Below are 14,800 nucleotides of genomic sequence, written 5' to 3' on the forward strand. Positions count from 1 at the left end.
CCAGGCTGAAATGTTCCAGTGTCTGGTGGAAAATTGGAGGAAAGCATGGAATTCATAGTTTCAAATAGAGGAAATATCACTTTTGGACCAAGCCTTGGAGTATGGAAGGAAATACAGTGTTTATCTACATTGTGTGTACAGAGAGGTGAAAGTCTCAGGAAATGGATAAATTAGTCTTGTTCCTCGCCCCAAAGTAAATTTATGTGTATTCTGAGATACTCAAGTACCAAGAGGATACTTTGAGACCAGATTTCGAAAAGAGTTGGTAAGGTCAAAAAATGTCACATGGTCACAAAAGATTGCAAGGAAGGGTCAAATTTACAAACAATTTACAAACAGAAAAATCTATGGACTGGACTTGGCGCTCACAAAATGTGTTTTTTACACTGTATTTCAAAATCCATGCTTCATGCGTAACAACTAGCTGCTGTTAATCAATTGTAACTTAAGACATTTCCGTAGAAATAGACCATCAGGCCTTTTTTCTGTGGTGGTGCTGCAGAGTTCAAGTCACCAGCTTCTTGTACCACCCCGGGACCTCCTTGAACGAGATGATACAACCTTAGAAATTACCCAGTATGAACCACCGAGAGAAAACAGACTTGGGGCCATAGCAAAAGATCTAACATCTGAGAGTTCCAGAATAAGAGAAGAAAGAAAAAGGACAAGGCTGATCAAGGACTGGTGTTTTTGTTAAATGCTGTAGGTGACCCTGTATAGGGTTTCTGAGAAGCAGCTGGTGGATTTGGACCTCACAGAGATTTGATTCTTTTAAAGTATCAATGAAATTCACAACTCTCCAGCAAGACTGAAAAGGAAAAACAACTTTTAAGTTCCCTGTATCAAGAAGAAGACTCAGAGACCCGGCTCCTACTGGGGTTACTGCTGCATGCCTGTGAGTCCGCTCTGATTCATAACCACCTCTAAAAGGCTTTATGGCAATAGAAAGCCTCATCTTTCTCCCAGGCACCAAAAAACAATACTACAACCCTGCACATATAAAAGTGACAACTTTGTTCCTTACAAGTCACAAACTGTCACAACTCACTGAATATGGAATAGATTTGGGTTTGTTTATTTTTACCAAGCTCTCACATAGAGATGCTCAGGCTCTTTGCCTGAAGAATTTTAAACATTTAAATAATTAACACCAGTTCTGTATACTCCTCCCTTCCAGGAAATAGAAGGGCAGGGAATCTCAACGCCAAAAATAGTACAAAAGAGAAAACGGCAGAAGCCCTCATACACCCAGATACTAAACTCCTCACCAACATAATAACAAATAAGAATGTTTTAAAAATTCCATCATCTTTTCATTTTTAGTGAATTCTTTGAAGCCCCCTTGTATACAGGTGGTATGATCTTCACTACTGTTTGCCCATTAGCAAGCTGCACATTGAAACCACAATGAGATACTCAGTGGTTAGGATAAACCAGCAGCACCACCTCATGGTGCTGAGCCAACAGGGAAAAGAGAGCCATTCGCACACTGCTGATTTGTTGTTGTTAAGAACGGTGGAGTTAGGAACATAAAATGGTACAACCACCTTGGAAGGGGGCTTGGCAGCATCTTTAAAAAAAAACTGTATGACCTCCAGGAACTGCATTCATGAGTATTTATCATGAAGAAATGAAAACACATTCACATGAAACCTGTACAGTTGCTATCCACAGCAGCTGTATTCATAATTACCAAGAACTGTTAAGACCACAGATGTCCTTCAATGATTGAATGCTTCAAACCAACTGTATATGTCCATTCACGGGATATTACTCAGCAAAAAAATGAAAAGGAACAAAATATCAATACTTGACCAACTTCAAAGGGATGCATTTAGGTGGGGGTGAGGGGAGCCAGTGCCAAAAAGTTGTGTAAGTGTGATTCCGTTCATAGCATCCTAGAGATGTGAGCCTGTTGGTGGTTGGCAGGTGTTTGTAGAGGCCTATGAGGGAGCCTGGTGAACTAACAGGGTCTTTTTTTCTGTGTTGACAACCGTTTCCTGGTGGTGGTGTGTTGTATATAGTTTTTCAGAGTTACAGAGTAACAATAAACACTAGTTAGTATACCTGTATTGTAAATAAAAAACAATTAGCCAACAGGGACAAATTCATATTGCTAATACATTTTAAATCTGTGACACCCCCTCACCCCATCTGCCAAAGAAGAGTGGGCAACAAGAATTTGTTTTGGGCTCAGAACATTGACTCAGTCTCTTAGGGCATGGTGGGATCTGAAGTGACAGTGTACACTCTTCTCAGCATAAACAAAGAAAGATCTTGCTTACAGCAGGAGGCATGGCACAAAGGGTAGCTGTGTGTCATCATCTGGACGCTGGACCTCAGAGATGCTGACATGTTTGAGTCAGGCTGGGTTACATGGCAAGTGACCGAGGTTGCTGTGTCTCGTTTTGGTTTCCTTACAAAAGTGAGGAGGCCAGCAGTGTACAAGAGGGCCAGGACTGCTCCTAAGCTCCGAGTGTGCCCTGGCCACATACCACACAAACACTGTGTCTGTATGTTGCTTGACTTTGCCAGTTGGTTGACTAGAAGAGAAATTTACAGTAATTTTATTTCTGCATTCAAGTGATGCAGAAGCATGAGTGTTGGGCCCAGCATCCTGGCTGTAGTCCTCTCTAGGTTGTGTATGTTGTACTCTGTGCGTGGGCAGGCTGGATGCATGCATGTGCTGAGCTGATTCAGAGCATTATGACTTTACGGCTGTGGCCTTGGAGCACTGGGAACTTAGCAGGCCCGCAGGCCTCCATAACTTCTTCTTGTGAGAGTGTGGGGAGGTGTGGCAGTTCCTGGACTTGGGTGGACATTATGTGGTGAGATCAAGATGTACCCTTAGCCACACAGGTCTTTGGGAGCTCCTGGGAATTTCTGAGTTATTGGGACCAAATATTTATCGGGAGCGTGTCATGTTTCAGATAGCTGAATGGTCTAGTCTTGGACTTCTGTGAGTGGGTGCTTTAACCAATGACCAGGAACACGGCTCAGGCTGAATGGCCTTGCTTATCAAGGAGTGGAAGGCAGCCACAAAGCAAGTATGGTCCCTGACCCTGCAAAACAGTGGCCAGAGCTGGCTGGGATCAGTCCTGGGGCGTGGCCTGTTTATGGACTGAGCTCTTGGTCCTGAGGCTGGCCAGACGGCTGGAGAGCCTATTACATTACTGTGGTTGTTCGGTGCCGTTCAGTCAGTTCTGACTCCTAACAACCTTGTAATAGGTGTTACCCTTCTGGGTTATGCACTTAGCATGTCCTCCCTGTGCCCAGGAACTCCTTTAGTTCCTAGTTTTACACAGCTTTGTGTCTTCTCCTTGAGTGTGGCGGATGACTAATCTGTGTCTTCTCTGGATACAGCGGTCGACGATGACGAGACGACGGCGGTGTAAATGAAGATCACGTGAGGGAGCAGAACGATGCCCAAGGGTGGGTGTTCTAAAACACCACAGGCAGAAGAATCTCCTCTCAGCAACGACATGGTGGAGAAACAAACTGGGAAAAAGGTAAGACTCACGCTTGTCTCAACTTGGGGTGCGTTAGTCTGTAGGGAGGCCCAGCAGAATCACAGCCTGCTCTCATAGCCAGAGGGGCTCAGGAGCGCGGCTAAGTGGGTGCAGGGCAGTGATCAGCAGCCTGTTTCCTTTAGGGGGGCCGCAAGGTCAGCTTTAGATAACAGGGTTGTCGACTTGCAGCCACACTGAAGTCTTATAAAAGCGTAAGCTGTGGCTGGAGGTCCCAGCACGGAGCTGAGCATGTTTCTGGCCACTTGTGTGGTGGGCTCCCCAGAAGTGTTGGCTGTTTTTGGACAGACGGGTCAAGTCCAGGCTCGGGGACCATGTGGCATGCTGCTCGGCATGAGTGCTGTGCCCCCATTTCTGCTCTCACCTTGACTCTTTGCTTGCTGCTCCCTGGGTGTGCCTTCTTTTACCCCGGGACTTCTTTTGCCCGTCCTTCTAACTGCTTCCTCCCTGGCACCTCCCTTGCCACGTGTCTTGGCACGTGGACTGTGAAGGCCTCAAGATGGCTGCTGGCTGCTTTCTGACCCTGTTTCCATGTGGTCTTTTGTACTAGACAGGTGCTCTGCAGTGTTCCCAGACAGCACGGAGAATGTTCCATTAGGAATGCAGATTCCAATGGAGTTAGAAGCTCTTGTTTTGTCTGTACTGTATATGCCCCATGCATCGGGCACTACCATCCTGAGAGGAAAGCCCCAGGATGGTCTGGGCAGGTGAATCCCACGTGGACTCAGCAAAGGTCAGTAGGCCCATCTCAGTAAAAGGCACCATGACCCAAAGTCTGCTCTGCATCCTCATCCAAGAGAAGGCAGTGGAAGTGGGAAGTTTGGAAGTGGGAAGGAGCTGTGATTTGTCCTGTGGGTCCCCTATCAACCCACTTCCAAGAACTGCCAACACTTGGTCCATCTTGTTAAATTTATCTTCTCCTATGTAGCTTTCTCCTACAGATACCTGTGTGTATGTGCGTGCCTATCAGATAAAGGGCTTTCTTACAAAGCATAGTAGCCACAATGCAAAATCCCCATTCATTCCCACTAGCTCACTGTGATCTGATGGAGTCACAGGAGTTGCTCCCCGTACTGGAAGGGGTGTTGCTCGTGGGAACGGCCCCCTGACGTGTAGAAGAGAAGACCGGAGGAGACAGCCCACCTTCAGCTATGGCCACTTTCACCTTGTGAGCTAGCTGGATGAGAAATGCTTTGAGCCCAAAGATTGAAGCAGAGAGACTTAAAGGGTGGTTGTTTTTTTTTTTTTTTTTTAATTGAGCTCTTAGATCCATATTTACAATAAAGTGGATTATGTGATAGTTTACATGGGAAAACATTAGCTTTACATTCATCCTATCATGTATCATTTCATTGCCATGGTTACAGTCCCCTCCATGTATCATCAACCAACCAAAGGGTATATACCCTGCAAGCCTGCCCTGGGTTGTCAGCATACCCCGCTTCCGCTCTGGGTCTAAAGTCCCCAGCTGCACCATCTCTCCACGTCATCGTCTCTGCCTCCATCTCTGGCGTCACTGTTTCTCTGGATAGGGTCCCGCTCTCCGCTATTCTCCCTTGATGGTCCGGCTCCTGGACTGCAGATACTTTTAGCTATAAATTAATGTTGGTGCTTACTGGATGCCTGGAGGTACTGGATGTTACTGGTTTACTGGATGCATGCAAGTGCATGTGGGTCATGGCAAAAGTGCAGTTAGGGGTTAGTGTCTGCGTTGAGGTTTTCAGGGCACTTTACCCTTCTGCCAGGCCCTAAAAGAGGGCCCCACTGGTGCTGCTTTGTCTCCTAATCAGTTTGAAATGCAATAACTTACCGGGTTCAAGAAACAAAGCAGTACATCCAGCATCCTCCCAACCCTCCCCAGTCTAGTCTGTCTCTTTCATGATCCAGTTTCCCTGAAAGACATAAACTATGGTAAGACTCACAGTCCCTTTCAGGCTGTGCTTTAGGGATATTCATCCCAACACTAGTCCTCCTCAGACTGAATACTGCAGAGCATCTCAGTTTCTGCCTGTGGCCTCTTTTGTCGTCCTCAGGGGTTTTGGACAGCTCCTTTATTGTAGTAGCTTAATTCATTCATGTTGATTCTGTTGATGTTAGGATGGCTAATTGTTTGTACATGAACTTATTAAAATTCATGGTTAGCTTAGTTTCAGTACTCAGCAAACAGAGCTGTGACTAGAAGGGTAGCTGCCGCAGGGCTCTGGGCCATAGAGATGACTGTGCCCGTGCTGAAAAGACCATGTGGTTAGGAAGGAAGGATGACGGTGAAAAAGGCCTCCTCCCACCCCACTGCCAGCCCTGCCTCTGGATCAAAGTATGACTGTAGTGTCAACATGGGCTGGAAACCTAGGCATTGGAATAGCTGTTACTGTTGGTTCTGATGAATAGCGAACCTGTACATCTATAGCATTTTCTGAGGAGTGGCTCATAGATTTGAACTGTCAACCTTGCAGGTAACAATCCAGTGCTATCCTAGAGCGCCATAGCCAGGGCTTCTGGAGTGGTATCTGCATGGATGAAACTGGCATTGTGGATTTAATGCACTGGACTGCAAAGTCAGTTTCAACCACAAGGTCAATGGTTCAAGCTTATCAGCTGCTCCTCATGGTTGCTGTGGGTTAGAACTGACTCGATGGCACTTGCCAACCCCCCCCCCCCCCCCCCCCCCCCCCCCCCCCCACACACACACACACAGGTGGTGCTATTGTGTGCGCTCCATATTGTGTGCTTTGTTGTTAGGTGCCGTTGAATTGAGTCTTTAATTTCTGATTCACAGCGAATCAGAAATGTACATGTAACAACAGAACCAAACATCACCTAGTCCTGTGCTGTCATCACCATAGTTACCATGCCCAAGTCCATTGTTATTGCCACTGTCAATCCATCTCGCTGAGGGGTTTACCAAACATGAAGTCCCATTTCATGACTACTGTGTGTGTGAAGTATGAGAGACTAACCATCCTTGCTTCTGAAATGTACTCTGGCTGTACTAATTCCAGGACAGATTTATTTGTTCTTCTGGTAGTCCACAGTACTTTTCAATATTCTCAGTCAAATACCATAATTAAAATGCATCAATTCTTCCATGGTCATCTTTATTCATTGTTCAGCTTTCATGTACATATGAGCCAATTGAAAATACCATGACTTGGTTCGGGTCCTTCTGAGTCCTAAAAGTGACATCTTTTCTCTTTAACACTGAAAAAAGAGGTCTGTTGCAGCAGATTTGCCTAATGCAATACATCGTTTTATTTATTTATTTTGACGGCTGCTTCCATGAATGTTGATTCGTTTTCTTTACATTCAGGTGCAATCCATACTGAAGGCTGTAGTATGGATTTTAAGGCCTCTTGGCTTTCAGCAAGCAAGTTGCACCATCTGCAGATCGCAGGTTGTTACCCTGATGCCACATTCTTCTTCATATAATCTATCTTTTTGGATTATTTATTCAGCATACAAATTGAATAAAGTATGGCCTCTTAGCCATGTACAGGTTCCTCATGAGCACAGTTAGATATCTGGAATTCCCTTTCTTGCAACAATGTTATCCATAGTTAGTTATGATCCACACAGTCGGATGCTTTTGCATAGTCAATAAAGCACAAGCAAACATCTTTCTGGTATTTTCTGCTATCAACCAAGATCCATCTGACGTCAGTAATGAGACCACTAGTTCCAGATTAGTTCCATGTTCTCTTCTGAAGCTTGAATTTCTAACAACTCCCATTGATTTAATGCTGTACTATCCTCACCACAATCTTACCTGCAGGTGTGTTATTAATGATATTGTTCAGTAATTTCCACAGTGATAATACGCAATGATTTCCACATTCCATTGGGTCACCTTTTTTGGACTGAGCATAAATATGTATTTCTTCTAATTATTTGGCCAGGAAACTGCACTCCCAATTGTGCTTGGCATCGATAAGTGAGGGACTCCAGTACAACGTTAGTTGATTGAACCATTTCCCTTTGTATTTTATCAATTCCTGTAGCCTTGTATTTTGCCAATGCCTTCAGTGCAGATTTGACTTTTTCCTTCAATACCATAGGTTCTTGATCATGTGCTACCTCTTAAATGTCTAAGTATAAATGTCAACTTCTTTTCCTTGTATGGATATTACAGACAGTACTGTACTTGACTGGTATGGCTCTGTGGGTTAATGTGCCAGACTGCAAAGCTGTTTGAACTGCAAGGTTGGCGGTTCAAGCTCACCGGCTGTTCCTCGGAAACCCTACACGGGGTCGCTATGGGTCAGAACCGACTTGACGGCACTTAACAACAACAACAACTGTACTTGAAATGTTCTTTAATAAATGCTATGCCACTCCTTTCTGTTGTTCCTGGAGTAGCAAACCATATGAGCGTCCAACTCAAAATGACCGATAAATACAGTCCCTCCCTTTCAGCTCACTAATGTCTAGTTGATTGTTCTTTATGTGTTTAATTTTTGATCACTTTCAATTTTTCTAGATTAATACACTTCATACAGTCCACAGTCTGATTTAAGTAGCTGTTTCTTCTCAATTTGAGTTGTGCCCCACCAGCAATTGAAAGCTTTGCTCCATCCACATCATGAAGGGGTTAACTGACCTTTGAGAAGGCAGCTCTTTCCCAGTCGTATTTTATTACCTTCCAACCTCTTCCAACTGAGGGGCTCATCTTCTGCCACTACTTCAGGTACAGGTAATGTTCTGCTATTACTAGCAGGGTTTTCAGTGGTGAGCCATTCCAAAGTGGGCCTCTTCTGTAAGCTATCTCTACCATGCATGACCATGCATGACCCTGCTGGTATTTAAAATACCGGTGGCATAACTGCACACATCATAGCCACGCATAAGCTGCCACAGAACAACCAAAAGGTTTTACAGAGGAATCCTGATGTTTGCATCAGGGAGCAGGCAGAACAGAATTTCAGATTTTCACAGAATCATCTAATAAACAGATTTGATACATGGAACACTAAGGCCAAAGACCAGATGAGTTGTGGGGTGACATCAAGGACATCATTCATACACAAGGAAACCAAGAGGTCATTGAAAAGTGAGCCGTAAGGAGAAGAGCACAGTCAGTGTCAGAGGGACCTCTGCACTTTGCTGTGGAATGCACAGACTACCTGAAGCAACAGGAAGACACCAAGTCTAAAGAGCTGAACGGAGATTTCAAAAGACATCTCTTGAGAAATGTGTACACACTAGGAATTAGAAAACACTCAGAAGTTCTAGAGCTGACAAAAAACTGAAGAAAAAATTCAAGCCTCAACTTGTAATGTTGAGTGAAATTTTGGAATGATGCCAGAAGCATTCAAAGATGGAAGCAATACACAGAATCACTGCCCCAAAAACAACTGGTCAACATTCAACCATTACAACCAAAAAAATAAAATCCACTAATAAGGAGTTGATTCTGACTCATGTTTTTTTCGAGACCATTAAATCTTTACGGGAGCAGAAAACATCCTGTTTCTGCCATGAGGAGGCTGTTGGGTTTGAACTGTGGCCATTATGGTTAGCAGTCCAGTGCTTATCATACCTACATTGCCACCAGGGCTCCTTCAGCCATTTCAGGAGATAGTATATAAGTTCAAGTGGCATGGGGGAATTTATGGAACATCACTTGAGATGTTTCAACAAATGTGTGCAACTCATCTATGCCAAGAAATTCGGAAGACAGCTACCTGGCCAACTGACTTAAAGAGATCCAAAGTTGTGCACATTCCAAAGAAAGATGACCCAACAGAATGCAGATATGTTTCCAGAAATAGACAGTTGCAGCCATACATCAATAAGGACGCTGGACTAAATGAAGAAGAATGTGGCCTCACAATTGAAGGAAGATTTAGTAACAACTTGCAGTATGTAAATGGCACAACCTTGCTTGCTGAAAGTAAAGAGGATAGGCTTTCACTATGGATTACGATTCAATCTATAAAAGAGGAATCCTCACAACTGGACCCGTAGGCAACAGTGTCATGATAAATGGAGAGAAGAATCCATTTATCCAGGATATATTGGATCTTTAACTTGGATCTTGCCTAAAACGTGCACACGAAAGCTGAACAATGAATAAGGGAAATTGAAGGATCACCGCCTTGCAGTTCTGGTGCTGACAAAGAATACTGGATATATCATGTACTGCCAGAAGACTTAACAGATCTATCTTGATCTTGGAAGAAGTACTGCCATAATGTTCCTTAAAAAGCAAAGATGGATGTTCTCAAGAGGGACCAGTTCCTGGCTTTACCATATCATGTTTGGTAAAGTAGAGGGTCAGCAAAAGAGAGGACGATCCCCAATGAGATAGATTTGACACATTGGCTACAGCAGTGAAGCTGTTGAGGAGGGCACAGGGTTAGGTCATGTTTACCTCTGTTGTGCATTAAGGGTGCTGTGAATTGGAGCTGACTCTAACTGCACCTGACAACCACCACCACAGCAACACTCCTCATGAATATAAACATTAAAACTATTTCACAAATTACTAATCATGGTTTGTATCAGGAAAGCAAGGTTTAATAGTCTAAATATTTTTTTGCAATTCATTATGTTATCAGACTTCCGTGAAAACCATATGATCATATTACATTGATGCAGGACAGACTTCAATACCATCATAAGAACTCTCAGTAAAATTGGTACAAAGGGGAATGATATCGATCATCTAAACCCTAACCCACAGCTAGCAATCCTCAGCCTTCCGCTATCAACATTGTATTCGAAGGTTCTAAGCACCACAATAAGGCTAATCAAAGAAAAACAAATGTTTTTATAGTCACAAATGATTACCTATGGAAAAAATCGAGTTTATGGCACCATCAAGGGAGAAGAGCGGAGAGCGGGCCCCTACCCAGAGAAGCATTGACGCCAGAGATGGAGGCAGAGATGATGACGTGGCGAGATGGAGCAGCTGGAGACTTTAGACCCAGAGAGGGAGAGCGACTGTGTGCTGATGACCAGCGGGCAGGCTTGTAGTGTATACCCTTTGGTTGGTTGATGATGCGTGGAGGGGATTGTAACCATGGCAATGAAACGATACATGATAGGATGAATGTAAAGCTAATGTTCTCCTATGTAAACTATCACATAATTCACAATAAAACAACAAAAAAAGTGAGTTTAGTAAGGTTATATAATTCAAACCTAGCGTATAAAACTGTGTTTTCTCAGTGCCACTGTTGAATGGGGAGCATGGTGGCTCCATATGGTAAGCACTGGACTGTGAACCACAAGGTCTACGGTTCAAACCCACCAGCCACTCCATGGGAGAAAAATGAGGCTTTCTGTTCCCTTGAAAATTTAAAGCCCTCAAAACCCTATACAGGGTTGCTAGAAGTCGGAACTAGAAACTAAAGAGAAACCATGTTGATTGCTCAGAAAAGTTCAATATTATTTCAATTTTAACAGTGTCAACTCAAATTCCTCTAAGGGATTGGTTGTAGAAATTGACAAGTTGAATCTAAAATTCATGTGGAAATTCAGAGGACCTAGAGTGGCCAAAATCACTTTGAGAAACAAAATTGGGGCACTCAGAATCTAATTTTCAATACTTACTACACACTTGCAATTACAAGAGGGTGTTATTGGTGTGAGTACAGACACATCGAAATGTTAACATTACAAAGATCACAAGTAGACCACATGCTTATGAGGTCATTTGGTTTTCAACAAAAACACCAAAGCCAACTGCATTAAGAAAGGATCACCTTTCCAACAAACAGCTGTAACAGTTGGATTGACCTATTTATGGGTTTTTTGCTTTTGTTGTTTTTTAAGCTACTGTGATGATTTTTGTTCTTGGTGATCCCTTGGTGGTGGTAGTGTTGAGTCGATTCCCACCCATAGTGAACCTGTATAAGGTTTCCAAGGAGCAACTGGGTAAGCTTGAAGCACCAGATCAAATGACTTTGCAGTCTGACGCATTAGCCCAAAGCACCACACCAGAACTCCTGGTGATCCCTTGGTGGTGGTGATGTGCCATGGAGTCAGTTCCAACTCAGAGCAACCCTGTGCAGGATTTCTGAGGCTGTAAATCTTTATGGGAGCAGAAAGCCCCATCTTTCTCCCGTGAAACAGCTGAAAGTTTTGAACTGCTGACCTTAAGGTTCGTAGCCTGATTCGTAACCACTACGCTACCAAAATTCCTTGGAGATGCCTTGGCCATCAATAAATCATAGCTTCAGATCAGGTAAATGTAGTTAATGTAGTACCAGGGTCGGTGGGTCAATTAGACTGTGGCCATTTTCAGGACAACTTTTCTTTTCTCCTGTGTGCTGCCTTCCTCACATGTGGGGGTGGGTGGGGGGGAGTTGAGCTATACTCCTCCCTCTCCTGGGCTGTAGATGGCTCATTGTGAGTCCCTCACTGGTGTGTGGGGAAGACTGATTTTTGTAGGATTTCAGGGTCTGACAAATAGGTGCTCATTTGGAGAATGTTCTGTGATGCTGACTTCACTGGTGAGGATAGGGAAGCGTTCAGACACAGTCCAGGAGGCCTTGTTGGCCATGTACCTAGCCATTCACAGAGCTCAGAGTCAAGCCCCTAATTACTCCGGGTACAAGGCATGTGTTTTCTTGAACTGTCTTGGATCTTGAGCAGGCAGTGCAGGTGAGAAATTTTCCCCGAGATACAAATGCTCACAGTTTGGAAACCTGTGGCACTTATGACCAATGAAAGTCACCTTCACCCATGCAGTCTTCCTCGGGTGGCCCTACCAGTCAGCACACAGCAACAGGGCCTCACATCTCCCAAAGGGAGCCTGTGGCTCAGCATCATGTGTAAGTGGGCGTGCATATGAGGTGACTAATTATGCCATGGCTTGGGTCTGGTGCAAATGGGCAAATGGGCACCAAGCCTGTCCTTCCCATAGTGCTTTCTACTGCCCAGCTGGAGTTGTCAGGTTAGCACTCAGACAGCATACTCTCGGTTAGGGTGTTTATTAGGAAGTTACTCAGAGGAGTAGAAATGCTCAGGGTACAACTCTTTCCAATTAGACGTTAAGAGAGACCAAACAACTTGAGTTTTCTGTTGGACCTGGGTTGTTCCATGCACTGTATTCACCTGTGACACCTTTGCTCTTCTAACACTTTAATTCTTTGGTTGTTGGTTGTGGATCTAAGTAAAATGAAATCCTTGACAACTTCAATTTTTTTTTTTTGTCACTGATCATGGTGGTTTATTGGTCTGGTTTGTTTTCGTTTTAATGCTTCGATGTAAACTATATATAATGAAGACCGTCTTTTGCCTTCATCAGTTAAGGGCTTCAAAGCGAGCAGGGTTGTGTCATCTGCATACCTCATCTCACAAGTCTTTTCGGGTCCTGATGCTGCTTTCTTCATGTAGTCCATCTTCTCAGATGATTTGCTCAGTATCAGGATGGTCAGGAGTATTGGTGAACGGGTACAGCTGTGACATGTGTCTTTTACAACTTGAAACCCCGTACAGCCTCTGCATGAGTACAATGAAGTGTTCTGCAATTCCCATTTTGTACAATGTTAACTTATTCTGAACCACAGAGTCAAATAGGTTCTTATAATCGACAAGGCATGCATGGTATTTCATTTATTTCATATTCATGTGAAAGTGGACAATAAAAAATACCAAGAATAACGGGCACATTGGAATTGTAGTCCTGGCAAAGAATCCCGATGCTCTTTAGAAGCAAGGATTGTAACACTGCATCTTGCTTAGGTAGAAGTCCAGTGAGAACGAGGTGGACCTGCAGGACAGGGACTGAAACAGCCTCTCCACCTACCCCGAGACCTCTGCTAGCCCGCGTAAGGCCTCATGAGGGTATGTTGGAAGCACTTCTTTTTGACACTCTCTGACAAACAGGGAGCTGCACGGAAACGCTTCCGCTACAGGTCAGAAGAGACTGTGGCTCTGCACATTTGTGCAGCTGTGGGAGTTCTGAGCCTGAAAGAGCATCTTTCAGACAAACATTGCTTGTTCAGAGACATTTTCTATCAGCAGACACTTTCGCCAAATGTGTGAAGTGATCCTGTCACTTCTTTAAAAAGATAGCCCCCGCCCCCCCTTGTAAGTTTCAAAAGATTTGCAGTGTTGGAGAATTTTATGTGTCTCAACTGAATATCAAGTTCTCCCCATATTTAAGAACTGAAAACTTTCCTGATGAAATCCATGTTGATAATGATGTTTGATTTTTGTTAACACTTGGGAGTCAATATTTGACAAATGATCAAGCACATGATGTTAAGGGATCACACTCCCTTTTTCAACCACTAGTCTGTGTGAGGCCAGATTTGCTGCCTGTACATTAGTCAGGACAGCCGAATGCAGCAAAAAGACTGTCAGATCTGATACTCCAGCTATCCTCGGTCTGGTTATACTATTGAATAATTGGCAGAGACGCAAAGCAACACTTCTCTGATTGCTAAAAGGTGTTTGTGATAAAATAAATTAATTTTCATTTTAAAGTTCCAGTGTAATATAAATTCTCAGTTGATAAAAAAGTGATGTGTCTGGCCAAGTTTATGAGTAAAGGGGTGCTGAGACCAGTTGAGAGCGGCCATCTGCATCTCACAGGTGCATGTACTTCCCAACACCAGCTCATAGAACAAAATGTTCATTTCATCAGATAGAATGTGGCTTTCACAGGCAACAAATAGTCAATTCTCAGGATGGCACATGCATGATGTTTACGGGTGAAATGGCTTATGTTTGTTGTTTACTTGGAAGGGTGGATGTATAGGTGGAGAGAAAGTGTGATCAAGCAAACCGCAGAAAACACGAATTGGAGAACCAGTGTTGACTGTAGGCTTTTACCGTGTATGCTTGACATTTCCCCCAATAAAATGTGAAGAAAACCAGCTGATACTAGCAGATTTCTTGGGTAGGTAACCTTTATTGGATGAAGGGAACCCCCATCTAGGCCCACTTTTCTGTCATGGATGGGCAAATTCTGTTAGGAAGAATCGTGAGTGCTGAATTCTCTGCCAGAATTTTACTCCAACTAGATTTCTTGGCTGGGTTTTGTGATGTAGTCCGTTCACAAGGCTGCCTATTTGTGTAGCCCATTCACAAGGCTGCCTTGATTCTCTTCCGTCCTCCACACAAGGAGCAGAAACTGCAGTCAGTCTTCTCTCTCCAGGGCCCTCAGTTCCCGATTGTTGGTAGTTTCCCAGTGTCTTCAGAAAGGGTCCCGCTTCCCCTAAGCTGCCTTCAGCAGGAGGCTCCAAACGTCTGACATCAGCCACACAATGCATCCCAGTGGGCAGCAGAAGCGGGGTTTGACATGAGCTTGGAGTGGATGCACT

At 44.0% G+C, this 14,800-nt stretch overlaps 1 protein-coding gene across 1 annotated transcript in view; it reads left to right on the forward strand.

Moving 5' to 3' along the window:
• The first annotated feature begins 3,363 nt into the window (after positions 1-3,363).
• ANKRD11 (ankyrin repeat domain 11) overlaps positions 3,364-14,800 on the forward strand; it is a 32,514-nt gene continuing 21,077 nt past the window's right edge. Inside the window, exon 1 of the mRNA XM_006860102.1 lies at positions 3,364-3,509. Within this exon, the coding sequence (XP_006860164.1) occupies positions 3,423-3,509 (87 nt within the window). The 5' untranslated portion in view covers positions 3,364-3,422. The remainder of the gene's footprint in view (positions 3,510-14,800) is intronic.

Source organism: Chrysochloris asiatica, unplaced genomic scaffold (genome assembly GCF_000296735.1).
Source record: "Chrysochloris asiatica unplaced genomic scaffold, ChrAsi1.0 scaffold00037, whole genome shotgun sequence".
Taxonomy (NCBI): Eukaryota; Metazoa; Chordata; class Mammalia; order Afrosoricida; family Chrysochloridae; genus Chrysochloris; species Chrysochloris asiatica.